This window comes from Amaranthus tricolor, chromosome 13 (assembly GCF_026212465.1).
Source record: "Amaranthus tricolor cultivar Red isolate AtriRed21 chromosome 13, ASM2621246v1, whole genome shotgun sequence".
In the NCBI taxonomy this organism is placed as follows: domain Eukaryota; kingdom Viridiplantae; phylum Streptophyta; class Magnoliopsida; order Caryophyllales; family Amaranthaceae; genus Amaranthus; species Amaranthus tricolor.
Genome location: NC_080059.1, coordinates 19299506 through 19327451, shown reverse-complemented (window position 1 = coordinate 19327451; position 27946 = coordinate 19299506). Strand labels below are relative to the sequence as shown.

At 33.8% G+C, this 27946-nt stretch overlaps 1 protein-coding gene across 1 annotated transcript; it reads right to left on the bottom strand.

Moving 5' to 3' along the window:
* Positions 1–6311: 6311 nt before the first annotated feature.
* Positions 6312–14119, bottom strand: LOC130798961 (endoplasmin homolog). Its single transcript, XM_057662051.1, has 15 exons — positions 13820–14119; positions 12124–12244; positions 11862–12015; positions 11675–11755; positions 11474–11585; positions 11173–11299; positions 10938–11076; positions 9928–10054; positions 9619–9806; positions 9082–9297; positions 8830–8995; positions 8524–8662; positions 8284–8434; positions 7219–7623; positions 6312–6908 (listed from the first exon to the last, which is right to left on the bottom strand). The coding sequence occupies exons 1-15, from the start codon at positions 13884–13886 to the stop codon at positions 6663–6665; spliced, it is 2439 nt and encodes an 812-aa protein (XP_057518034.1). The 5' UTR covers positions 13887–14119; the 3' UTR covers positions 6312–6662.
* Positions 14120–27946: the final 13827 nt, after the last annotated feature.

Here is a 27946-nt window from a genome sequence, read left to right as displayed (position 1 = left end):
CTTTTTCACCAAATTTTTGACTTAGTACAAATTATAAACTCAATTTTCATAAGAGTTTATAATTAGACTAAATATTTTTAAGCTCTTGTTTCTTCATCTTCTAACTTTCCATATTTAAAACTTACTCGAGGACGAGTAAGTATTAGGTGTGGGGGTAGTTGATAAAGCTTTATTTTTATATTATTTTATTATCTTTATTTTCTTTTATAAGTTATTATTAGGTAATATTTCGAACTTATACTTTTATTACTATATAGGTAAATATTATTATTAATATTATTATTAGTATAATTAATAATTATTATTATTATTATTATTATTATTGTTATTATTATTATTATTATTACTAAATATTATTATTATTATTATTATTATTATTATTATTATTAGTAGGCAAAATTATAGAAACTACCTAATCTATAGCCCTCTTTTTAAAAAATTACCTTATGTAAAAGTTTTTGCAAAAAACTACCTTATATAATACAAATCTTTGCAAAACATTACCTTTTAACGGATTTTAATAGTTGACCGTTAATTTTAACCTTTGACCGTCACGTGACAGTCACGTGACCCTTAAAAGACACCTCCTTCTTCATTTGATGAAGCTTCCATGGCTGCCATCGATAATCTGCTCACTACCTTCAAAAAATTTAGTCAATGGAAGATCTATAAACCGACATACTACTTCATCATCTTCTGTAAAAGGATCATCCCAAATCATCAACCCACCATTTTCACATACAATATTCCCTTTTCTATTGGGAATTGAGAAATTTTTACTACTAGAATTAAATTTCCATTTCAAGGGGTATATTTTGTTTTAATTTTTCTACTTACAAGCTGAAATACAATTTGGGCATACAGAAAAGGTTGAATTGAATTGCAAAGGTTGAATTGAATTGCTAACTGTAAGCTTTAATTTGTGAATTACTCTGAAAATATGGAGAATTATCAATTTGGGGAAGAATTTCAGAAGTTAATGATTGCGCCAGAAAATGGTAATGGTAATGGAAATGGAAATTCGTTTACGGCACTTTTAGGGTTACCTCGTAATCAAGCAATGGAGCTATTAACTGAAGATTCTGCTGGAATTGGTGGAGGCGGTAATGTGGTTTCATGACATCGTATTAGTGCTTTCAATCATTCTCTTTCTTCTCTTCCTGCTTTTCCTTCGAATCAAGCTTTGATTGAACGAGCTGCTAAGTACTTTGTATTTGCTACTGAGAAAGATTCATTGGAGTTGAAAGTCAAATCAAGCTTTGATCGAATCAAGCTATGAGCGGATTATCGATGGCAGCCATGGAAGCTTCATCAAATGAAGAAGGAGGTGTCTTTAAGGGTCACGTGACGGTTAAAGGTTAAAATTAACGGTCAACTGTTAAAATCCGTTAAAAGGTATAGTTTTGCAAAGATTTGTATTATATAAGGTAGTTTTTTGCAAAAACTTTTACATAAGGTAGTTTTTTAAAAAAGGTATAGATTAGGTAGTTTCTTATAATTTTGCCTTATTATTATTATTATTATTATTATTATTATTATTATTATTATTATTAAAATCAGAAAAAAGGAAAGAAATAAAGCAGGAAAAGCAATAGCATCAACTCGCAGCCCGTGACCTGAGCGCCCCAACTTTATTTGATTTGAAACTTGCCGCCTTCACTTTTGAATAGGATTGGATAAAAGAAGCAGCAAGTTTGACGAAGAAATAGTGAAAATCAGAGTAATGATTTCTTCTTTTCTCCTCTTATGCAACTAAACTTTTGTAAACTAATATGAAAGGGGATGGATTGTAATAGTTTGAAAGTAGTTTTTTCTTTGCAATCAAACACTTAGCTGAAATTGTATTTAGGGTTGTAGATTTAGGGAAAAATCTTTAAACTTATGGTTCCTCATTCTTTTGTTGGAAATGGCCATTGTTGGCTAAGAATCTCATCTTGAGGAAAGTTAGTATCCTCTTTTGCTTTTGAATTGTAAGTCTTTTCCTTTATTAATACAATCAACCTTGATAATCTCTTTACTCTTGAATATGAATTGAATTGGTTTAATTGGAATGCTTAGTTGCAAATAGGTTTTGTAATTGCTTGTTCAAATGCTATTGAATTGGATTGCTTTGTCTAATTTAAGTATGGTAGCAACTTAAAGAAATTATAAAACTTGCTTTAGTTTATAAATTGTTTAAGAAGGAGTATCATTTTGGGTTAATTGTAATCTTGCTTGAGTTTACAATCCCAATAGTTTATTGACTTGTTATGATGAATTTTTGATGCTTTTCATTTATGCATTTTAATCAAGATAAAGATGATTTTCCTTTCAATAGACTAGTTGATTATGTTGATTTGGGAAGATTAAAAATTAATGTGTGAATTTGGAATACTAACAAGTTCTCAAGAATCGTTTTTATCTGTTTACAACCACATAATCTTTATTAGTTGTTTTTAATTAATTTAAACAAGTTTGTTCATCATTACACTTAACCCCCCTTATATTAGTGTTCTTATCTATGAGGATATACTTAAATCAATTGAAGGTCCTACTTTCCCTGTGGATCGAACCTCTGCTTATTATTATATTACTTAGTTGTATTACATTTAGAAGTAGTCGTAAATTACTTTGGCAAGCATAACGACTGTAAAAAGAGCATCTGTAATTATTACAACCCCTAACTTTAAGTACCTTAAGCATGTATAACTTATATTGAATCCATGAATAATTTAAAAGTCTTGGATTAAAAGTATCATATGCATCAGTTACTTCCTTAATCAAAGCTGACATGTCCTTAGGAAATTCTCTAAATTGAAATGATTGAAGAGCATTAAATAGACATAAAACCAAAATGTTCATGTCAGGACTTGAAGCCGATTGGCAAACCAACCTGATATTGAACCCATCTTGTGTTGCAGCTTTATTGAATGCATGATCATTTGTTAATATGTGTGGCCTTGCATTGTCTTGTTAAATCCATATGTCCCTAACTCCATTAGCTGGCCATTTTAATCTGATTGCTGGTAACACTTCAATGATTAATTTTTGCCTGATGACATCCCTTGTGACTTTTATAATTGCTTTCATTCTGGTGTACCTGCTGGCCTGTTGCTTGAACTTTTAAGTGCAAGTTGTGTATCTGTAAATGGGAATATAGCTATTTCCCCATCCTACAGTATGTCTCCATCAGTGTTAACGATTGGCCTAGCAACAACAACTATGAACATGACCTTTCCTATGAAATTCTTGTTTTGTACACATCTATATGGCTCTTCTTCTTCCCATGAGAACAAGTACAATCGTTGTGTCTCTCTGCTCATGTAAAACCACTCCTCATCTATGTGCACTACATTGTACATCAAATTGAATTTCGGTAATGCGTTAATAGTGGGCGGGATTATTTGAGACAAAATGAAGTTAAGTCGCCTAAGTTTGTGTTCATGTGAAAGCTTTGGTTTGATAGAATTTGTGTGTGATCTAAGATTTCCTGCTTTTAACATTCTATACATTTGTGAATGTCCCATCTTCATTTCATTAGCAATTGACCTAATGGTTGTTTTTTTTTCAATTGGGATGGCATCGAGTGCCTCCATGTTGAACACATTTCTTTTCTTTTCTACCGTTCCCCTTTTTATGCAGCTAACATCAACAACATTACCTACTGCCATTGCATTTTTTACATTCTCCCAAAGTCTCCAAATTGTCCACCTTGAAACATTATATTGTAGTGCAATTGCTTTTATTATTCCCTTAGGTAACATTCTGTTTGGTGGTTTAGAGAGATATGTTAACTGTTGTACAATTAACTTTTTGATTTTAATGCTTATATCCCTACTAAGATGTTGTGGTTGTTCATTTGTCTGCTGTTGTGGTTGTACAATTGGCTGTTGTGGTTGTTCATTAGGCTGTTGTTGAGGTTGTTCAATTTGCTGATGTTTTGGTTTTGCATGATGTTCTTGTTCATTTGCATACTCTTGAGGTTGTTCAAATGGCTGTTCAATTGGTTGTTGTTCTGGTTCAAAAGGTTGTTCAATTGGCTGATGTTCTGGTTCAAAAGGCTGTTGTTCTGGTTGTTCACTAGGCTGAAACTTTTCTTGTGGGTTTAAATTTGTTTGCGAATTTGTTAATCCCAAGCTTAAACTGACATTTATAACCCCATAAGTTTCACTTGTGTACTCTTCAAAAATGTCATAATCATTCATTATATCAAGCTTTTTAAAGTTATAAATGAATACCTCCATATCCGGATCAAAATTCTCGTTATAATTTGCATTTTCATCCATCTTCTTTACTACAGTAATTCTTCAATACTTCTACTTGAATGACATTGTGCAGTGTGTGATTTGTGTGCATTAATTAACTATTGACAACCCCCTCCCCAAATTATTTAACTGTTGTGGTTTTTTTTTTCAGAAGTGATGATTAAAATTGGGCTAGATTCTCAAGCTTATAAAATGAAGTTGAAGTAAAATGATAAAGAAGAGAAGATGATATGGGGAAGATAAAGTATAATGTTTATAGACTAGTTAGTGGAATTTCATTTTGGTGGGAAACAAAATTTTCATCCCAGCAGCAATGTTTTGGTGGGAAACAAAATTTCCAAAATGTATTTGGTGGGAAATTATGTCCCCACATGTAATTATTTATCTCCTTCTTTAAAAAACACTACTTTTTGTACTTTTGCATTACCCAAAAATTGATTTGTTGGAGCCATGTGAAAAGGGCAAAATAGCCATTTTAAAGGGAAAGGGACCCTTTCTTAAAACTTGTGCACAGCAACAATGTTGCATGTAAAAAAAAAATAAAGGAGGTATGGTTTGATTTTTGCATAACCAAAAAGTTAGGATCTCACCAAGAAAAATACAATTTTGCAATGTGAAACAAGTATTAACAATCCACCCTAACCACTATCAATATATGATATGAGAAAAGTTAGGAAAAATTTGATTAAGTGTAGGCCAAAATCTATAGCTCTCCTAAAACTTAAAAATACATAAATTCTATCTAACGGAATTTCTGATCGAGTATCTCAATACCTATTTAGGTATGTATGTATTCGTGAGGTGGATCAGAAACTATAAATATCTGGTCAAATTTTTCAATACCCAATAGGGCTTTCAAAGTCTATACCCAATTGGGTATCTCAATAACCAATCGAGTATTTTATCAACCGTACAAAGAGGTAAAATCTAACATGTGCAGTGGTGGATGTACGTTGAAGCTCACAGGGTCACGTGCTCTTAGACATTTTTAAAAAAAAATTCAAAGTAGACTATTCCATTGGTAAGAGTATAGTTTAGTATACAACCAATTAATCTAGAACTCTTGTTTCTTTTTGTTTCCTAAATCTTATCTTTGATTTATAGTTGTTCAACAAACAACTAACAATTTACAAATATTAGTGTTTAGATTTGTGAGGTTTTGAACTAAATAGCTGTTTTAATTAAAAAAATTAAGTTCAACCTTAAAATAATTCCCAAATTAAGTGTCTCTGTGTCGAAACCTAAGGTCAGTGCTTGTTCGCTAAAGCTTACAGTGAACAAGAGAAGAACATATTAAAAGTCAAAAAAATTAGTGCTATTGTTATTCGCTGATAGTAACAACGAACAGCAACAAAACAAAGTCATGAGCTTTAAAAGAAAAATAAAAAAGTAGTCTGATGTTGATAACAACAAACAAAGTTAAGACACACTAATCATCTTTGTTTCGTTCTTTTCCTTTTAAAAATTATGACTTTGTCTTTTCTTGTTCGCTGTTTCTAATAGCGAACAAAATCGTGGTGAAATATTTTTACTTTTAACATGTTTTTTACTTGTTTGATGTTCTGACTTTAGATCGCTCATTTTGAGAATTACTTTGGGACCAAACTTTTTCTTTTAATTAAAAAATCGTGATTTGTAGTATAGGTCCAAAATATTATTTTGAACTTCATTTGCACCTTAAAGAACAAGGCTCAGAGCTCAGTTCATTCCGAACGTAATGCACTTGAGCCCATGTTATCAAAATCTTACTTTTAATGAACTATTTTACGTTCTTATGATTCATGAACATGTGAGCAATCCTGATCATGATAGAATTGCGATGTTGATTGGAACTTACGATCCTAACATGTATAAATTTTTTAATATAGTATAGAAATACGATCCAATCCATCACATTAATCTCACTTATATTAATTTTGTTATTCATTATTCATTCTCAAAAGTTTTTTTTAATATTAAGTAATTATTAATTATTTTTCCGTCTTATCTCTTAAAAATAAAGTTAAAAGAAATTTTATATGTAATTTTATAGTACTTTTGAAATGAGTACTTTAACTAGGAACGAAATTTTGAAATAAATACTTATAACTAAAAACGAAATGTATTAAGTTCATATGATCCTACAATTCCATTCTAGAGATTCAATTCTAGCCCTTAATCGAATCAAATTAGGATCGCTCCCGATCAGAAAATAAGCAAAGCCTCAAAACACAGATGACACTATGAATCCCAAAACACTCTAATCTACCTCTACTAAAACGTATGATTGGTAGAAGCAAAATTTTGTTTAATCATGTTTACAAATCTAATGATTTTTCTTACTTGGACTTCACACGCAATGACACAATAACAGCTATTCTCGAGATGTAAGTTTACGAAAACCATGAGACGATAAATCGGGTCATTTTCATGCTATGATTATAGTTCATCCTTCACACCATCAACTTCAGCTTCGGCCTTGGATGAAGAATCATCCTTTGTTTCGGATTCTACCTCCTCTGCATCGTCTTCTTCCTCAACTGTTGCATCAGGACTGATGCTGAGGCTAGTCTTCACGGAATCATACACGCGTGAAGCAAAATCCTTGGGGTCGTCTAGGAGGAACCCACTCTCGAATAGAGCTGTCTGGTACATGAGTCGTGCTGTTTGCTTGACGCTGTCATCCTGATTAACAAAATAGTGCAATATAAGCTGACTGCACAAAATTTGATATATACCCACTTCTTGTTTGATTTTGAAGTCTTGAAGAAAATGAAAACCAATGTATATAACCTTGTACCTAAGGCACGATAAACAACAGCAGAAAAACGAGCAATCCTTAATCCATCCCCTACCCGAAAAATATGAAGGAAAAAAACATTAAGAATACGTCCAATAGAAAAGGGTTCGGCCAACAGGAATGCCCAATATCCCAAAGTGGATGCTTCATAAGTCAAACGAATTCCGCAGTAAAAATTAACAAAGGATTATATACCTCTGGATCAGTCGCAACTCTCTCACGAAGCTCTTTAATGATGGGGTGTCTAGGGTTAATCTCGAGGACCCTCTTACCCTTCATGTACGCCTGCTTATTTGCATCGCTGAGTGTTTGTGATTGCATAATTCTTTCCATGTTTGCACTCCACCCAAATTTCGATGTAACAACAACACAAGGCGTGTCTGCTAAACGGTTGCTTATCTTTACATCATCTACCTTGTCAAGCGCAAGAGCACCTTTCCACCACTTAGTCAGCTCCTTGTAAGACTCCTTGAGCTCCTTGTCTTTCGAGTCCTTTCCGAGTTTAAGACCCTCCTTTGAAACGTTTTGGAACTTCTTGTCTTCATAATCCATTAGGTATTGCATCAGATACTCATCCACGGGATCAGTGAAAAAAATGACCTGCAGTAAATGAACATTGACAATTTAAAACCGTAAAATAGAAGCTATTGGAGTCCCAACTCCCAACAAAGATGCTTTTAAGCAAGGCTATTAGGATCGGGATTCCACCTAGGATCGAAATCAATAGAACTGGATCGTAGGATTGTGTGATCCTACAGATATGCATCAATGTGCTTTAGATTACTGATTATCAATTATATGTGTTTTGGAGTAAGTAAAAACTTATTTGACTTTGTCCATTAGGTTTTTAAAAATAATACTTCTAAAAATCATTTTAAAATGTAAATAAAAAAAACTTGCATTTTATAGTGGTATTGATATAATTATTTTAAATATATATATTTATACATAAGTGAAATCTAAATTATATGAAAATATTTTTCGCTTGAAATTACATTTGTAGGATCGGATCGTTGGATCGTAAGATCTTAGAATCGTGTTATAATCCTATCACCTAAATTCTTGAGCTAAGTAGGATCACACGATTCTACCACATTAAGATCCTACCTACGATCCAAATCGATGCCTACTTTTGGATCGTAGGATCATAGAATCATAGATCGAAAGTGGGATTCTAATAAGTATGCTTTTCAGAACTATTCAAAACAAGTTTCTTTAGAACAAAACATTTCAAGAGAAAAAATAAGATTAGCGAATTACCTCATAACCTTTCTTCGTAAGCCTTTCAAGGAATGGAGATTTTTCCAACTGCTCCTTGCTTGTACCTGTTATGTAGAAGATATCCTTTTGCCCTGATTTCATTCTTGAGATGTACTGATCAAGGGAAGTTAATTTGCCACCAGATTTTGTACTGCATAATGCAAGCAATGTTGTGGAACTTGCTTCTACAAGGAGAATACTACAGGAAAAAAAAAAAGAACCTTTCTTTTTGTAACTTACGTTTCAACTCTTAGAAGCTTGGCCAGACGGTTCCTGTTGGCAGCATCCTCAATAATTCCAAGTTTGATTGACTTGCCAAATTCGTTCCAGAACTTTGCGTACTGACCCTTCTTCTCATCGTCCGAAGCCTTCTCGACATCTATATAACGTAAGGTTAAAGACATAAGATTAAGAGAAGGTAACAGCAAGAATTTTAACGAGTTTTTTAAGCTACTATGCTCAAGTTCATATTACATTTAAACAAGTAAATTCTATACAATATAAGACATCTACTCCAGGATTGAATACAGTTCCGACAGGACATACCCTTCTTTTCCTTGCCATCATTTTCATCAGGATCCTCATCAGCAATCTTGCGAATCATGTCAAGGGCTTTCCTAATCAGCTTCTTCTTGATAGTTTTTAAGCTACTGTGCTGTTGAAGCATTTCTCGAGAGACATTCAATGGCAGTGTGTCGGAATCAACAAGACCCTGTCGAAAAAGACAACAATCAGAATTTCGCCGAACACACGGACAAAGTCGAGCGATTTTTATATCCTTAGTGGAACACTCATTACCCTCAAGAAGTTGAGATATTTGGGTAAAAGCTCATCAAACTCATCAGAGATGAACACACGCCTAACGTATAACTTGATATTGGCTTTGTTGTCGTTGTAGTAGCTCTCATACAAATCGTGAGGAGCTTTCGGAGGAACAAAGAGAACAGCCTTGAACTCAACGTCCCCTTCAGCAGTAAAGTGGCTCCATGACATTGGATTTTCATCGCCAAAGTCCTACATGATACAAATTTGGACACTGTTAAAACTGAACTTTCTCTAAATCACAGGTCACAAACTAAAATATATCGTATAGTGTAAAAATGCGGTAACAGTAACTGTCGTGGTAAGCTAATGATGATAACTGATACGGTAACTGGAGTGAATCGAAACGCATAAATATCAGTCGTACCATAAAATATCCCTTGATATGACCCTAAACGCAGATTTTTTACCCCTTTACAACACGTGAAATATCGATTCGTTTTTTTTGAAAACCTTTACGATGCGGAGGATGTGATGCGATGTGGCCTTGTTTTAACACTATGATTAACGTACCTTAGCCAAGGAATGATAGAATTTGCTGTATTCTTCATCGGTAACTTCCTTTGGGTTACGTAGCCATATAGCCTTCACATCATTCAAGAGTTCCCATTCGTAGGTTGTTTCTTTGACCGTCTTAGTTTTTGGTTCCTTCTCTGTTTCATCATCTTCCTTCTCTTCACTTTCTTCCTCAGATTTCTCCGCTGTATTCGGCAATAACAAAGCAACAAAACATTAAGAACCAAGAGACTGCAGACCTTAACTGTAGGTTCAGAAAGAAAAGACATGGAAATATCTCAAAGAAATCAAAATTAGTCCACATACAGATTTCCTCTTCATCGCTTGAATCGCTAGACTCGTCATCATCTGCTGGAACCTCCGTTTCAACTTCTTTGGTTGCCCAAAGATATATGGGGAAATTAATGAATTCCGAATATCTCTTCACCAAATCCTGTGCGTAACAAGTATACAACACAACTTAACAAACTATTCTATCATACAAGGTCCATCAAACATCTAGTTCCAAACAATTAAACAATCAGTAAACAATGAACAGTGAAAGTGGGAAGATCCGCTTTTGTTATGGTCGCTTCCTGACTTATGAGGTCCAAATTCCAAAAATAGAAACAATGGCAACAGAGAAAAATTAAAACCTTGCCCCAAAGAAAAAGAACAAATATAAAACAAATAAATACAAAAAAAAAAAAAAAAAGTGCATGAAAAATGGTCAAAAATCAGAAAAGGTTGAAGAATTTGATCTATATTTACAGGAAGCCAGGCAATAGTAAAAGTGACTACTTGCACGAGACAGAACGTATACAAAAGCTTAAGTAGGAAAAAAACTTGTATTAAAATTTTAACCCAAAATATACCGGAAGAAGACCTAAAAAAACCAAAAAGACAACCAAATCAATGCAAAACCGACAAATTCAGCCCACCAAAATACCATGATGAGGGTATCGTGGAAATTATAATTGCATTTAATTAGAAAGCTTAAAAATTACAAAAGCAATTGGGTTCATCTAACAGTTAAATATTGCTATACACTATCCAAGGTCACGAGATCAATTTTTCCTATCATCTATTTTGTCTTCTTGTTTTTGAACAAACATTTGAGGCTAGATTCGCCTCTAGTTGAACTCATGCAAGTAAACTCAAATTTTCCAAATTCAGCAACATATTATGTTGATGAATGCAAAGAGTAAGTTTTCTAACTCGAAATTTTCGAAGAAAATGATAATTAAACCAGACTCAAAAGTAATTGTGCATTTTACCCCGCCCAAGACATGACAATAATTGTGTCCAAAAGGAATGAGAATTAAAAGTATGCACACCTTTAATTTGGCTTCCTCTAAGTATTCTCCAGCTTCTTCTCGGAGATGCAACCTTATCTCAGTACCACGACCTAAAGGTTCATTCCAAGTGTCCTCAGAAATTGCAAATTGTCCATCTGCCTTTGATTCCCAAACATGTCTAGACAACAAAGATTCACATGTGTTAGCACAGAGTAATAAAAGGTATAAGGATTCAGAAAGGACTAATTCGTAAGCTTGAACGGCTGAAGCTCACTGTTTGTCATCATTGTGTTTGCTGATAACTTCAACGTAATCAGCAACAAGGTACACAGAGTAAAACCCAACTCCAAACTGTCCAATCAAGTTAAGATCTCCACTTGTCTGCATTTTCTCGACAAAGGCTGAATTAACAAGAAATCAATGAAATCAATCATCTTCCATTACAAAGCACAAATAGTATGAACCAACGCTAACAAGAGTAAGGTATGTACATTCGACGCCACAACCCATGGGAGCCATTTAATGACATTGGCGTAATGTAACGAAATTTCCTCCATTTAGGTAGTTAATTATACCTGAAGTGCCGGATTTTGCGATTGTTCCAAGGTTTTTGATAAGGTCCTCCTTTGTCATTCCTATACCTCTATCCCGAATCGTAAGGATTTTCTTCTCTTTATCCAATTTAATCTATAACCGTTATTCAAGAGAGAAGTAAACATCAATTTCCAATACACAACAGAATCAACCATAAAACGAAAACATGAACAAAAACTCACCAAAATTTCAAGTTTGGCATTGTCACCTTCACCTAGAACCTCTTTATCAGTGAGTGATAAAAACCTAATTTTATCCAATGCCTACATATGCACCACATATTTCATACTTCATTAAATCGAAAGTGGCCATGAAAATTAGCAATGATCAAGTTCATGAGAAACATTTATGTCTTTTTATGATACTTACATCTGAGGCATTGGAGATAAGCTCCCGCAAGAAAATGTCCTTGTTACTGTAAAGAGAGTTAATGATGATGTCCATAAGCCGAGACACTTCAGCCTGAAACTCGAATTTCTCCGCACTGTTGCGAAGTGTCTTCTTTGACATGGATTCCGATTCCCTACAACCCCAATGCCCCTTGAATTCGTTAATAAACAAACAAGAAAACCCACCAAAAATCATTTTAAACATAAAAAGGTGAAAAAAAACAGTTGCCAGTGAATTAGACCTTTTAACAACATCAGAATCAGTTGATAAACCATTAGGAACAGCTCCAAGCTTCTCCTCTACCTTAGGTGGGTTCGCTAGTTCGTCCGAATCGCCTTCAGCATTTGCCTGAATTCTTCTACCTAAATCATAGATCCATCACAGATTTCAAAATCGTCCTATTTAAAATCCAAAAATGAGAAACACATTTCCTGTGCAATTAAGCCATAAACTAATTATGTCACTTATACCAATTAACTAAAATAAGCAAATCAAAATAACAAGATTTTAGCTTCTCAAGTTTATCTCTCGAATATACCCATTATTTTATCTGTCAGTTTTACTAATTAACAAACATACCCAGATTAAAACAACATGAATTTAGCTTTATAAGTTCATCTCTTGAGTAAACCTATCACTAATTATGTCACTTCACCAATGAGCTAACACACCCAGATCAAAATAACACGAAATCAGCTTCACAAGTTCATATCTTGGGTAAATTAATCACTGATTATGTCCCTTTTACCAACTAACAAACATACTTAGATCAAAATAACATGAATTTAACTTCACAATTTTATAATTTGAATGTACCCATCACTCATCATGTCACTTATACTAATACACCGAGATCAATATAAGATGATGTTATGAATGGTGTGACTTGAGTGCACATTTGGTGTGTGCATTCATGGTGACTCTTGGGATGAAATCCCATAAGTATGTCATGAATGGGTGTATTAAGATAAGTCTTGATGATTGTGGTTTATGATGATGATTAAAGTATGGATTAAATGAGGTAATGAAGTATGAGTTAATCATGGGAGTTATGGGACCTAAATGAAGAAGTTCAAAGGTTTAAAATGCTCTACTATGCAACAATACTGTCAGAAGTCCTCTGAAGTGCCACTCGACCAGCTCGCTCTATTGAGCGAGCTTCAGAATGGGTCGAGCAAGCAGACAGAATGCAACCAGAAACTTCCTGTAGTCCGCTCGACCAGGTTACTCGATCGAGCGAGCCTCTGCTTTGATCGAGCGAAGTCTCTGATACTCCTAGGATGCTGGTTTTGACTCTTTAAATACTTGGGATTTCATTATCATTTATTCATAGCTTTAATATACTTAATGTTACTTAGTGTGATCTCTCCTATAAATAAAGAGCTCTCATTCACATTGTAATACATCCACAAAATACACCCAAATCAAACACCAGCCTATATCTCTTCTCTATTGTAATTCTCCATATTTGAGAGTTCGAACTCCTTTCATAATATAAGAGATACTACACACCGAAAGACGTAGCCTTAGTTGGGTGAACCTCGTTAAATTTTTGTGTCGTTTTATTGCTTTACTTTATCCTACAAACATCGATATCATTGATAACGTAATTTGTTTGTCACTAAACTTCATACACTCGATCTTGGCAATATTGGAGTTTGAAACACATTGTTCGAACTCTAATACAGCATCGTTTTCAGATGAATTTAGCTTCACAAGTTCATACATTGCGTAATTGCCATGAATAAACCCATCACTGATTATGTCACTTGTACCAATTAACTAACATAACCAGATCAAATAGCATGAATTTAGATTCAAATAAATCATGGGTAACATGAGCTCAAATAAGAGTAAACAGATCAAATACACATATTTTTGCATTGAAATCTGAATAAACCAATGAATTCATACTTGCAATAAAGAATGAATCATACCTTGATCTGGAAAAAGAAAAAGAAGGCACAAGAGAAAAATGGCGGACGCTAAAGTCCATTTCTTCATTGTTCTAGTACTTTCGACAAGAGAAAACACAGTCTCACTGAAATTATGCAGATTGCAGAGGTTTAGATTTGATTATAAAGTAGAGTGAAGAATGAGAACGTAAGGAAGGAGTAGGGTGGTCACGTGTCTTAGAGGGTGTCACCATTGATTGGTTCTTGGGTGCGTACGTGGATAATCGAACGGTTGATCTTGATTTTCATTGAAGTGGCAATGTGTTATTGGTTTATGTAACTAAGCTATACGTGGAGAGTTTTTGAGAGTGACTAGCAAATCAAGTCAAGAGTGAGTCAATTTCTGGTTATTAAGAGCTTTGTTAGGACTACGAAACGTAGACTTTGGGAAAAATTTGAAAAAAATAAAGATCTTTTATCAATTTTAGTAAAAAAAATAAGATTAATTCAAATTTTATTTTAAAATAAGCGTTTTTTAGCCCTAAAGTTAGGCTTGGAGATAATCCCTATTACTAGCGGCGAGTTTAAAATTGCTGGAATTTTTAAGTCAACAGGTAGTCGCTGTTACTAACAGCAAAATAAGGTTTGATTGATCAAAGGGGAAGTCGTTGTTAGTAACAGCGACTTATTGACGAGGATAACTTCGATATAAACACTTTTTTCTTCAGTCTGTTCAACGATAATACAACAGTGTAGACCAACACCATTGGTCTGTGGGCTCATTGTACTTATTATCTTGTACAGCAATATCTGTTCATGATAATTAATGGTGTCAAAACCACAGTAGCACCACAAGAAATTAAGCATGAAAAAAGATAGTAAAAGTGCGAGAATGTTAAAAATAAAAGGAAGACGAAAATATTGGAGATGATGATTTTTCGCCATGAATTTGATTGCGCGAAATCAACAGGAAGAAATTAGATGATGCAGGCTTTAATTTCCGAGGATATTAGACAATTTGGAACACCATAAAACAATGTCATTGATCTGAGCAATGAAGTAATAGCAACAAAAACCCCTACAAGATTATCATGTATTCTTACCACCAAATGACCATTTACGGAATAAGCGACTTTTTCTTTGACCAGTCAAATCTTATTTCGCTGTTAGTAACAGCGACTACCTGTTGACTTAAAAATTCCAGCAACTTTAAACTCGTTGTTAGTAACAGCGATTATGTACAAAGCCTAACTTTGGGGCAAAAAAATGCTTATTTTGGGAATAAAGTTTGAACGAATCTTATTTTTGACTAAAGTTAATAAAACGTCTTATTTTTTTCAAATTCCCGACTTTGGAAACGTATTTTGACGTGTAAGTCGGGTTGTATAGGATTAGGAATTCGGATGGCATGTAGGTAAAATTTTAATAAGACCATTATATTGTATTTGTTTTTATCAAGATGTGTATTGTGGAATTGATATAAATTTGGTGAATGATGACTGAATATTACAATTCAGTTTGAATTCATAATTTGACCTGATCCAAGAAATATAATACAATCCGAATATGAGAAAAAATTATTCAGCTTTGAATCCGATTATATATGAAAATTGATAGAAGGTCTATAACTCTCTAAAGGGGGTGATTAAAGAGTATGGCAGATTAAAATTTTGATTTAACAGTCAACTCAAAAGCTTATTAGGCACTCAAATCGGATTCCAGAATTTGTTCTAAGGCCAATTTTTACAACTTGTTGAAGAACAATATTAAAATGCATAATTTAAATGAAGGTTGATATGAGATTAAATACTCTCTAGAGGGAGAGTGAATAGAGAGTATATTCGTTTAAAAATTTGTCCTTTGAAGGTTAGCTCAAGAGTTTGGAAGACCTTTCAAACAGTTTTTTAGGAACTGTTCTATGTCGAATTTACAAATCTAAAACTTAAGTGCGAAAATTAACTTGAATGAAAACAAGAGATTTGTTAACAAGGTTTAGCTATCAATAGTCTACTCCCCGCCTATGGGTTCTTTTTCAACCCTTAGGATTCAACGCCTTTTATTAATGAACACTAGATAACTTAGAAGATCTCTCTATCTTTTTTCACCATCTTCTTCCTCTTGAAGAACGATCTACAAGTTTCCTTAATAAAAGATTAAAACCCAATCTCACAAATGAGAAAACAAATGAATATTTTTAAAAGTATTCTAAGACTTTAAGGCATAAATGAAATTATAATTCTAACTCTCTTTAACTCTAAATACTATTACAATTTTGAGAGTTAGATAAACTATCAAGAACTAGATTTACAACTTTTATAGATTTTAGACTCAAAGTAATTAGATAGCAAGTGTAGGTTGTGTTGTTAGTTCTTGAATTCTTGAATGAAGCTTTTATATATTACTTAGCCTAATTTGTTAATCTTTAAAACACAAGACTTAAGTAAATGTTTAGCCTAAACACTTCTTTATAAATTGAGGTTTATATTTTTGGTGTTCATAGTGTTCTAATTCAACCGTTGATCCTTTACTTGGTACGTTATTATGATTCATAAACTTTTGACAACATTTTAATTTCTTTGAAGGGTTTTGATGATTGAAGCATCGAGTATGATTGAGAATAGTTATACATTGATAGTAAGGATTGGTTGTGATGTGTGAACACGTTCTAATATGATTTTTTGGGTGTTTACTTTTGAAAAGATTAAAGAGCGGAAAATAAACTGAGATTAGGCTTTTGGAATACTGTGTTCGTATTGCATTGTAATGAGCTTTATATTAGTTTAAATATACAAAACTAAGAGACTCAAAAAAGGAAACAATATAAATTACAAATCATATACTCCTAAAATTATTCTTGCCCTAAATATAATATTTGACAAATATTTCCTACACTCCCCCTAGAGTTAGGTCTTCGGGTCACCAATACCTAACTTGCATAAGGTCTGTTCAAAAACTTCTGAAGTAACAGCTTTCGTAAGAATATCTGCCAACTAATCATTTGATCTCACAAAGGGAAGACTTATGATTTTGCTCTCCAATTTCTCCTTTATGAAGTGTCTATCAATGTCTACATGTTTGGTCCGATCATGTTGAACCGGGTTCCCTGAGATACTGATTGCAGCTTTGTTATCACAACAATCTATACGCCTTCTTATGTGGGAAGTGTAGTTAATTTAGAAGTTTCCTTAGCCATATAAACTCTGTTATACCTTTAGCAATTCCCTGAAACTCTGCTTCTACACTGGATAGGGCAACAACCTTATACTTTCTACTTTTCCATGTAACAAGATTTCCTTCTACCAAAGTAAAGTATCCAGATGTTGACCTCCGATCATCTCGATCTCCGGCCCAGTCAATATCTATATAGGTTAGGAGAACCAAGTGATTATTTTTCCTAAATAGGATGTAACACCCTCAGAATAGGTCGGACTTTTGAAAACACCTTTAATGAAAAACATGAGCCAAAACCTACTCATGGGAGTGTTACCGCCACATCTATTTCTAATAAAATAAATGTAAGGCTTAACGACTAAGAAATAACTTAATAATTTTAAATCCAACAAAGGGTCTTACAACATAAGAAAAGAGTGAAACGTAATCTGTGTCCATATAAAATTTAAACAACCTAAGGTAAAATTTAAACTGAAATACGACTCTAGTAAAAGCTATATTTCTAAGTGATCCTCACTCCGCGATTCACATGCAATCAATAACCTGCAACATAAAAATGCAAGAAAAACAAGGGAAAAACTCCCAAAATCAGAAAAATTGAGTAATTCCAACTCCATCCCGTAAGACGATTAAGTTTGAAAATGATTTAAGAAAATACAATATAATCAAATTGGAAATAATTTTAGAAAATAACATATAGCTGAGTTTAATAGAAAACAATTTGAGAAAACAATATATATAATATCACATAAACCAATTTATTAAATTGATAATTAATAATGACAAACACATAATCAATTTTTAATTTGAGGGAACGAGAACGCCAGTTTGCCGAGGCTTTACCCCTATACCTACTTCATCAAGAGGTCGTCACCCCAAATAATTCAAGGCCAGCAGAGTAGTCTCAGGGAACCCTAGTGTGCACACCCCTTCTACTTGGATGACAACAAATAGAAGAAAGACCAAACATCGTATCAAGTATCAGAAATAATAATACTTGTCGGCAGCTATACTAACCAAACAGGACAACTTGTTCATCACCCTTATACTTGGATCACAACAAATATAAGAGCTTCATTTCCCTCGTGTTACACTTTACGTGATTTAATAGATTTTAATAATGAGTTGCGAGCACACAAACATACAATCAAACATACATTATACATTTTATTTTATAATCATAAATTTTTCCCAATAAATATATATCTCAGGAATATCCAACTGAAATCTCATTTTCCAGATCACCATTCTAACATCAATTGGTGGCAATAGGAATTAATATCATAAATATTTCTCTTCCAAATAAATTGTATCAAATTTCGATATTAAAATAATAATATAAATTCTATCGAAATAATAATTATAAGTTCAAGTTTGATAAAAAAAAAATAATAGTAATTATAATTTGAGAATATATAAAACATAACATCATATAAAATAATGTCATATAAAATCATGCATTCTATTTAAACACATTAATTATCACTTAGCACATAATACTAACGGGATAGTCCTAATTAGATGGACATTGAGAATTGCCTGATCACGCGATCCTAGACAACGTACGCTCCTAATAATCTCTGTCTACGAATCCGCTGTCTACACGAGAAAAATAATATATCTCAATTTAATACCCCGATCGACTCATTCATAAATAATTTAAAAGACTCCTTTTTATTTTATATACTTTATTTAAAAAGAATAAATTTAAACGTGTAATTTAAAATTGTAAGTGTAGTATAAAAGAGCAAGGATTTAAATAACATAGTTAACTCATTTTATTATAAGATTTAAAATTATAAGGGTTAAAAAAAAAATAAAAAAAAAAAATAATAATAATAATAATAATAATAATAATTATTATTATTATTATTATTATTATTATTATTATTATTATTTAAAAAAAAGAAAAGTGGGTGAGTTCCAGGAACCCACGAAAAAGAAAGAAGAAAGGAAAGGAGGAGAGAGAAGGAGAAAGGGAGAAGGAAGAAGGAGAAGGTGTCGGCCGACGGTGGCTCCGGTAGCCGCCGTCGCATGCCGGTGTTATCCCGGTGACCGTCGTATCGCCGGAAAAGCTAAAGTCAGAATTAAATTTTTTTTTTTCAAACGCAAAATGTGTAATTTGGATTGAAATTGGTAGAATAATATTATAAAGAGATGAAATTACATACCTCTAATATCAAAATCTTGCCTTTTTTTTTTTGATCAAATATTAAGCAATTGCAAGATAGAGGAAGAGTTTGTAGGAGAGAAAGAAAGTGTGAGTAATAATGTGAATGAAATTAAGGGTGATTGGTTTAGTTTATAATAGGTAAGTGAGGTTGGTTATAAGATATAGAGGGAGAAGTGGGAAGTTATTGTTAATGGGGAGTTATTTTTATTTTTATTTTTTTTTATTTTATTTTCTGAAATTTATTTATTATTATTATTATTATTTATAAAAAAAACGGTTGTTACATAGGATGCCTCTGCTACTTGTACCTTTCATATACCTTAAGATCCTTATCACTGCCGTCATATGTTGTATTTGTGGTTGATGCATAAATCTGCTTACTAAAGACCATAATTGGCTATGATAGGCATCTCTGCTGGTTTACAATTAAGCATACATGTTGCTGCTGGGAGATCAAGAATGTATTTTCTCTGGCTAATGAAAATTCCTCCTTTTGATCTCAATACCTCAATACTAAGAAAGTACTTCAGTTGTCCTAGGTCCTTCATCTCAAATTCTCGTTAAAGTTGTTATTTGAGAGCACATATTTCTTCCTTATCATCTTCGGCAATGATCATATCATCCACATATATGATTAGACATGTGATATGGTTATTCTGCCTTTTCAGAAATAAGGTGTGATCTGAGTTACTTTGTTTATAACCGAACTTTGTCATTGCTGCAGTGAATCTTCCAAACCATGCCCTTGGAGACTGTTTTAGACCACATAGAGCCTTCTTCAACTTACAACCTTCCCCAAAATTGTAGCCACCGGAGAAATCTGGAGGAGCCTTCATATATACTTCTTTAATTTTCCCATGTAGAAAAGCATTCTTCACACCATATTGGTGTAGGGGCCAGTCTTTATTTGTAGAAATTGAGAACAAAACTCGGATTGTATCAATCTTTGCTACTGGAGAAAAAGTATTTGAATAATCGACTCCGTAAGTCTGAGTGTATCCCTATGCTACTAGTCTGGCCTTATACCTCTCAATAATACTATCAGCCAAATATTTAATGGTATACACCCATCTACATCCGACTGTTTTCTTTCCCTTTGGCAACTCACACTTCTCCCATGTTTTGTTTTTATTAAGAGCAGAGATTTCTTCTTCCATTGCTTTTTTCCAGTTCGAATCCTAAAGAGCCTCTTCAACATTTTTGGGACAGTGCTAGAATAAAGAGAAGTGTTGAAGGCAACTGCTATTTGTGATAAAACCTTATTATTTTCCCTAGTCACAGGATATCTAGACCTTTGTATCACAAATTCAGGAGCATATCTCCTCGAAGGAATTCCCCTTGTACTCTTAGGGGGTAGCTCAAACCTGCTTGGTTCATCAACAATAGCAACAGGATCAATGTTATTATCAATGACTGGCTGAGGCTTAAAAATTACCTCTTTTGGTACAGGATGCTCATTGGTTAGGACAGGGGTGGTAAGAAGAGGAGATACTATGTCTTCAGACACGACATCGGTGGACTCGTCTACTTGCTCTTTTGGTTCCTGATCAATCTTAACTAGGTATATTAACCAGCTAAGGTCATCACTGAATTTCTCCCCCTCATGACCAGATTGGGAGTGGTAATAGGATTGTTCAAAGAAATCATAGTCCATGGTGGTATACATGCGATTATGGATAGGGTCAAAGCATTTGTATCCCTTTTGATTCACTTCGTAGCCAAGAAAGACACACTTAACTGCTCGTGACTTAAGTTTGGTTCGATTTTGTTTGGAAAGGTGGACATAGGCTAGGCACCCAAAAACCTAAGGAGGTAGAGAATGATATGAGTGGAGAGTGATAAAAGTTCCCAAGGTATGGAAAGGAGTTTTGTAGTGTAGAGGTTTAGGTGGAAGACGATTAGTAAGGTATGTAGCCATGGCAATAGCTTCAGGCCAATAAGAAGCATGAGTATTGGACTCAAGAAGGAAGGCTCGGGTGATTTCAAGGAGTGTGCGATTCTTGAGTTTCGCAACCCCATTTTGTTGTGGTGTATCAGGACAAGAAGTCTGGTGAAGCATACCATGATACGAAATGAATTGTTTCATGGTCGAGTTAATGTATTTAACCCATTATCAGAGCGTAATATTTGTGGTACAACATTAAATTGAGTTTTAAGCATATCATCGAAAGTAAAAAAAAATGAAAAAACCTCAAATTTGTGTTTCAAAAAATACACCCAACTTATACGAGTACAGTCATCCACAAATAAAATATAATAAGAAAATTAGTGAGTTCCAAAATCAAATGTGGGCCCCCATACATCAGAATGTATCAAAGAAAAAGGACTCATAAAACGAGTTACACTAGACAAATAAGAGTGTTTATGACTTTTAGCTAAGACGTATGTTTCACAATTAAGAGATAAAGTACTATTTCTAAATGAAGGAAATAAATTTTAAGATAAGCTAGAGAGGGATGACCCAAACGTCGATGCCACATCCAAAGATAATATTCAGGAGATCCACGAGTAAGCAAAATTTGACCGTTTTGAGTTGTCTCATCCACATAGTATAAACCTCCTCGTTCAGTACTACGTCCAATGATTGTCCCGGTCAGAGCATCCTGTACAATACACCCATCATACGTCATAAGAATAATACAATTTAATTCCTTAGTTAACTGACTAACAGATAGAAGTTTATGAGTTGAACTAGGAATTAAAAGACAATTTTTAAATTGTATAGATGGAGAAATATCAACAATGCTAGCCTTAGTAACATCAACACGTTCACCATTAGCAGTTTGCATTTTTATTTAAGGAGTATGGGTGGTAGAAAGGAGATCAGACGGGTCATATGTCATAGTATATGTTGCCCTGTAATCAAAAAGCTAAGTCGACAATTTTGTTTTACACAAAAATCCCACACGTGTGTTATTTTGTGGGGACAAAGTCTCATAAACTTGGTGGGTTGATGGAGTGAGGCACGTGGGTTTAAGGGGTGTGGGTTATGGGTATTTGGGTTAAGGTTGTGTCTTGTTTCACATTATAAAAAGGATTATTTTTGGAAAGACTACCCCCCATCCCTTTTTCTGATTTGTAATGTGCTCTTTCTCTCACCTCACAAATCCTTTTTCCTTCCTCTATGACTGTTGGCCTCCTTTCTCCATTGTTAACACTGTTATTACCTATCAACAACTCAGGTGTATCTTTTGATGGCTCTTGGGGTGGTTTTCGATCGTCAGGAAGGGCAGTGACGACGTTAACCTTGTTGGCGGTCCAGGAAATCGTGGCCTTGGTGGCAGTTTTTCGTTGCTTATGCTCATCCCACCACTCTGGGTACTCAATTAATTTGAAACACCCTTCTCTTGTGTGACGTGAGCCACCAAAATGGGTACACGTAAGATTGCTCCGATCATCACGCCGAGATGAAGGATTTTTCGACCGGTGATTAATAGCTAGACCACTTCCAACCTCTGAGATACACCGTCCCGATGATAAGACGCCACCCATATTGTGTCGGCGTGAGATCTCACATTGGATAGCTGAATATGCTTGGTCAAGGGTTGGTAGTGGTTCAAGGTATAGTAAATCCCTTTTTTCTTTATTTAGGGACTCATTAATACCATATAAAAATTGGTATAATCTTTGTTTCTGAATAAAGGAGTTAAAAAGGGTGATATCCTCAGCACATTTCATGGGATTTGGCATTCTTCTATCTATTTCTTTCCACAAAGTAGTAAGTTTGCTAAAATATACCTCAATAGTGTCTCTTCCTTATGTCATGGTTCCGGCTTAAGAACTCAAATCATAAATTTGAAGTTCGTCTCTCCCACTGCCTAGGAGAGTCTCAATCCCTTTCCAAAGATCTCTTGCTGTTGTATAATCAAGGAATTGATTAATGAGGTCCGAATTTATGTTTGAAACAATCCAGAATATGACCATGGAGTCTGCTGTTTCCACTGTTGGTATGTTGGGTCATCGGATTTTGGGGGATCGGCGATGATATGATTGAGCCGTCCCTTCCCTTTGATAGCAATCAGCATTTAATCTACACCATTTGGTATAGTTGTGAAAGTTGAGTTTTTCAGCCACCTTTAATTCTGTATTTGGTGGTTTAGTGTTTGGGTTGGATTTTTGCATTCTCTGGACAATTGAAACATTTATTCCATTTGCTCTATGTTCATAAGTTGTTGGTTGCTTTTTTGTTTTTTTTCAGATTCAACCATGTTTAGGTAAGGTTTTGATTGGCAAATGATGAAAAACTAAAAAAGTATTGCCGGTCCCGGAAAACACCTTACGGCTCTAATACCATGAAAAGATTAAAGAGAGGAAAATAAACTGAGATTAGTGTTTTGGAATACTGTGTTTGTATTGCAGTGTAATGAGCTTTACAACAGTTTAAATATACAAAATCAAGAGACTCAAAAAAGGAAACAAAATAAATACAAATCATATAATCCTCTTGCCCTAAATATAATATTTGACAAATATTTCCTACAAATTTTGTTAATGCAAGTACCAAATTATCTATGTGTGATGGTAGTGAGTCAATAACTCAAAAGAAGACACATCATGTTAAGAGAAACATTAAGGGTGTAATAAAAGGCAAGTAAATATATAATTAATTGCTAACTTATGGGTTAGTTAATGTGTCATTAATGGTGTATTGAAGGGGCAATTAAACTAGGAATAATGGTGAGCTTTAATATGGTTTTTTTGTTATGCATTATTATAGAGTTTATTTCTATGTTAAATGTTGAGTGTTAATGTGCTATTGCTGGTGACTTAAGTGATGATTCTAGAATGATGTATGAGCCTCTATATAAGGTTACATTATTCATCGAATCAAATCATCACAACACACATAAATGTATTGTGAGAGGGCTATTATATTGAGAAACTTGAGAGTGTTCTTCTATGTATTAGTAATAGTGAGATTGCTATTGTGAGATGTATGACCTGAGAGATAGTTCTCAAGTATGAGAGTTTATTCATTAATGTAATGTGTGTTGTTTATCTCTTTTGTATCAGAGCTTGGTTTATTTCTTAGGGGTGTTGAGTAAGGCAAAGCGTAGAGCTTGGTAAAAGAAAGATGGTACAAGTTGAGATGCATTTAGATGGTTTGTTGAAGCCATTGGGGTTTGTTGAAACCTTTGAGGAGGAGAAAATAGTGAGTGTGCAAGAGATGAGGAGTTTGTTAATGCAGTTATCAAGAGAGAAGAACTTATTGACAATGGTGGTAGAGCAAAGGCTAGTGATAGAGTCTTTATTATTGAGAGTTGAAAAACTTGAAGATGCCACCAAAGGTAATGTCAATGGCGAGGAAATTCCATACATGGAGGTTCTTATGATTGTTGATGAGAGTCCATCTATAGGGGATGGTAAAATCATTAGTGAAAATCCATCAAAGAAGGATATTAGAGAGAAAACAGGGATCAAGTGATGTATAATCTAAAATGATTAGATTAACAAAAGAATTTAGGAGGACAGTTTGAGTCAGTTTTGAAGATATTGAAAACGTGTGCAAGGATCCACTGGACTAGTTTTTAATGGCTGGAAAAACATATCAATAACTCTTTTTTTTTAGGATTATTGAAAAATAAAATAACAAACTAGGAACACTCACTAGATTGTTACCATTAAAGGATATGCAAGCAAGGAACACTCACTTAATCTTACTAGGGTGTACTCTTAATTTGAGGAACACATTCGAATTAATCATACAAATTAGTATGTTTGGAACTATCAACAAATTAACTAATTCCTTCAATGAGGAGAAAAAATTCAAAATTGGAAAACAAGACAAATTCCCTACAAGAATTTTAATGTCTTTATTAACAAACAAAATAGCTTAAGGTTTTTAAATTGAATTTCAAGTCTCAAGTCTATCTTTATTCATCTCATTGCATGGCCTTAAATAGTTTATGAAAGTACATGAAAACAAAGCAAAAGTCTCTAAAAACATACTAAAAGCCACAAAAAGTCCCTTGACATGCCTAAGGACAAATCAGTTACAAATTATTAAAAAGAAAAATTACCGTGAATAATACAACCTTTTGTTAATTTCCCTACAATAATACCAACTTTTGATTAACCAAATATAGTACCAATTTAGGGGGCTTTTATCCTAGAACAATACGAACTTTAGTTTATTAACTAACTTACCAAATTTTTTGTCATATAATCTCTTATAGTTTAATTTTTAACATGTTAGGAATATTCTAGGAAAACATTCCTTTAAGTTTGTATTATTCATGGTTAATCAAAAGTTGGTATTATTGTTGAGAAATAAGCAAAAGTTTGTATTATTCATGATAATTTTTCCATATTAAAAACCCTAATAATAAATTACAACTAATGCTAGATAAAACTCATTATTTTACTAACTTCTTTGCTGAAATAAAATCAGAATTTAAAAACCTTGAAATGTCATCCATGGAAATCTTGTAATTCATCTTATGTTGATGCTTGAGATATGAAATTTTAATTATTCATAAACCTTTTTCTTGAATGCTTCTACTAACCCTTGTATACTACTCTTGAATTCAGTCATTAAACCTTCAACAATGGAATTTTGACTTACAATAGTCATAGGTACGAAATAACACTCCAAAACGGCAATAACATCTCCTTCAATAGCTATAAAGTCGACATTATGAACCCCAACAGCCATATGGACGAAAATAATGATAATAGCTTAAATATCAAAACTTTCCTTTCTTAAAATGGCAATAATTGATGTAGTAATTGGCAAGAACAAATTCACCACCTTTTGAGTGGCTCAATTAAGGACGAAATAATATAGCAATATTCCATCAAACTTTCCATACTTGTGCAAGACTTAAATTAGGCATATTCTCCAAGCCATATAGTGCATTTAGGCAACTTATTTGACTTATTTTAGGAAGATACGTAAAGCATTGTCAAGCTAAATTAACGTGACACTTTAAATACCTCAAAGTGAATTCTGCTGCACTTTGAAATTCCTAACAAAGCCTTGACATACAAGTCAAAGTCAAACTCAAATTTGGACCTTTTCTTGTATTTGGACCATTAATTCATCATAAGATCTTATGTGTAACCCCTTGGAGCTTGGTTGCACGTTTTGACCTTGAGGACCTCCAAAATGAAAAAGTGATCATGATGGGTTATACATCATCAAGAGGGTAAGAATTGGGTGTAGGGATAAGGTGTGCTACCATTGCCACAAGAGAGACCATATTCAATATACTTGTAATAAGTTGAAGAGAGACCTTCAAAAATTAAAGCTTTTGAAGGAGATGAAGAAGCCGACTATGGAGGTTGGTGATGATGATGAACACAAAGGGAAGAAAAGAAAAATTCATTTGAGAAGGATAATGTGCTCCCAAGCATTATTGATAAGGACCTTATGTTGAAGGCTAATTGTATTGTTGATAATGGTGATAATATTGATTGGGTGTTTGATTCCGTACACTCCTATCATATTTATAGAGATAAAAGCTACTTTACAAGGGTGATGGCTTGTGAACATGAAAGGGTGACCTTACTTAGTGGTGAGGAAGTTGTGATAGAAGCCATTAAAGAGGTGCATTTGAGAATGCAAAATGGCTTCTTGAGGAAGCTTAGGAATGCGAGATATATTCCTATGATGTTGAGGAGTAATTTCATTGAGTCGATTAGAGAAGATTGAGTACACCGTAAAAAATCAAAATGATGGAGTTTTGAAGGTGGCAAAAGGATGTTTAGTGCATTTGAAAGGAGTTAGCGTCAACAATGGTCATGTGTTGCTAAGGGAAGGAGACTTAGATGATGTTGAGAGTGGTGCAAGACTCAAGTCACAAAAGAGAGTGACATTTGTGGATGGTGACTACCATGATCGGTAGGGCACAAACAGAGTTGTTGATGGGTTTGGTCTTGAGGGGGAGCCAAGACATAAATCTTATGTTGATGTTTTGATTGGGACACCCAAAGGGGTGACTTTTGGTGATAAAAGTAATTTTGTCAATGTATAACTATTCTCAATCATACTCGATGGTTCAATCATCAAAACCCTTCAAAGAATTTAAAATTTTTTCAAAAGTTTATGAATCATAATAACATACCAAGTAAAGGATCAAAAGATGAATTAGAACACTATGAACACAAAAAATCCAAACCTCAATTAATAAAGAAGTGTTTAGGCTAAAAATTTACTTAAGTCTTGTCTTTTGAAGATTAACAAATTAGGCTAAGTGTTTAGGCTAAGTAATAGAACGGGAGGAGTTGGTTTTTATTGTCCATGTATCACTTGTGGCAATGTATCAAAGGTAGATAGTGTTGATATCCTTAGGGAGCACATACTTCGACGTTGGTTTAGGCCTCAATATCATGTTTGGGTTTGGCATGGTGAGGAGGGAGTTTACAAAGAGAAAAGTGTTGTTGGGGACGTTAATAATGTGGCTGATGTCAATGAGGAAGTAGTAGATCATGTTGATGGGTATGAGACAAATGAAAAGAATGTCAATGAGGATGTGGATCGTGTTGATGAGATGATGGAGGGAGTCGAGGGTGAGTTAGGAAAACGTCCTCGTGTTTTTGACTTGTTGACAGAGGCTTCTCAAAAGCCTTTGTACCCTGCATGTACAAAGTTCACCAAACTAACAGCAGTGTTGACAATTTTCAACATTAAGTCAAAGTTCAATTGGAGTAACGCTAGTTTCACAATTTTATTAGAAGCGTTAGGTGAGATGCTTCCTGAGGGAAATGAACTTCCAAAGTCGACATATTATGCCAAAAAGCTCATGTGTCCTTTCGGCTTAGAGTACCAGAATTTCATGCGTGTCTGAATGATTGTGTGTTGTATCGAAATGAAAATGAGAACT

Coding starts and splice junctions, on each gene's coding strand:
- LOC130798961 (XM_057662051.1), bottom strand. CDS start 13,886: ATGAAGAAATGGACTTTAGCGTCCGCCATTTTTCTCTTGTGCCTTCTT. Junction 11,756..11,861: donor TTATCTCCAATGCCTCAGAT/GTAAGTATCATA, acceptor GTGCATATGTAG/GCATTGGATAAAATTAGGTT. Junction 10,055..10,937: donor TAGAGGAAGCCAAATTAAAG/GTGTGCATACTT, acceptor TGTTACGCACAG/GATTTGGTGAAGAGATATTC.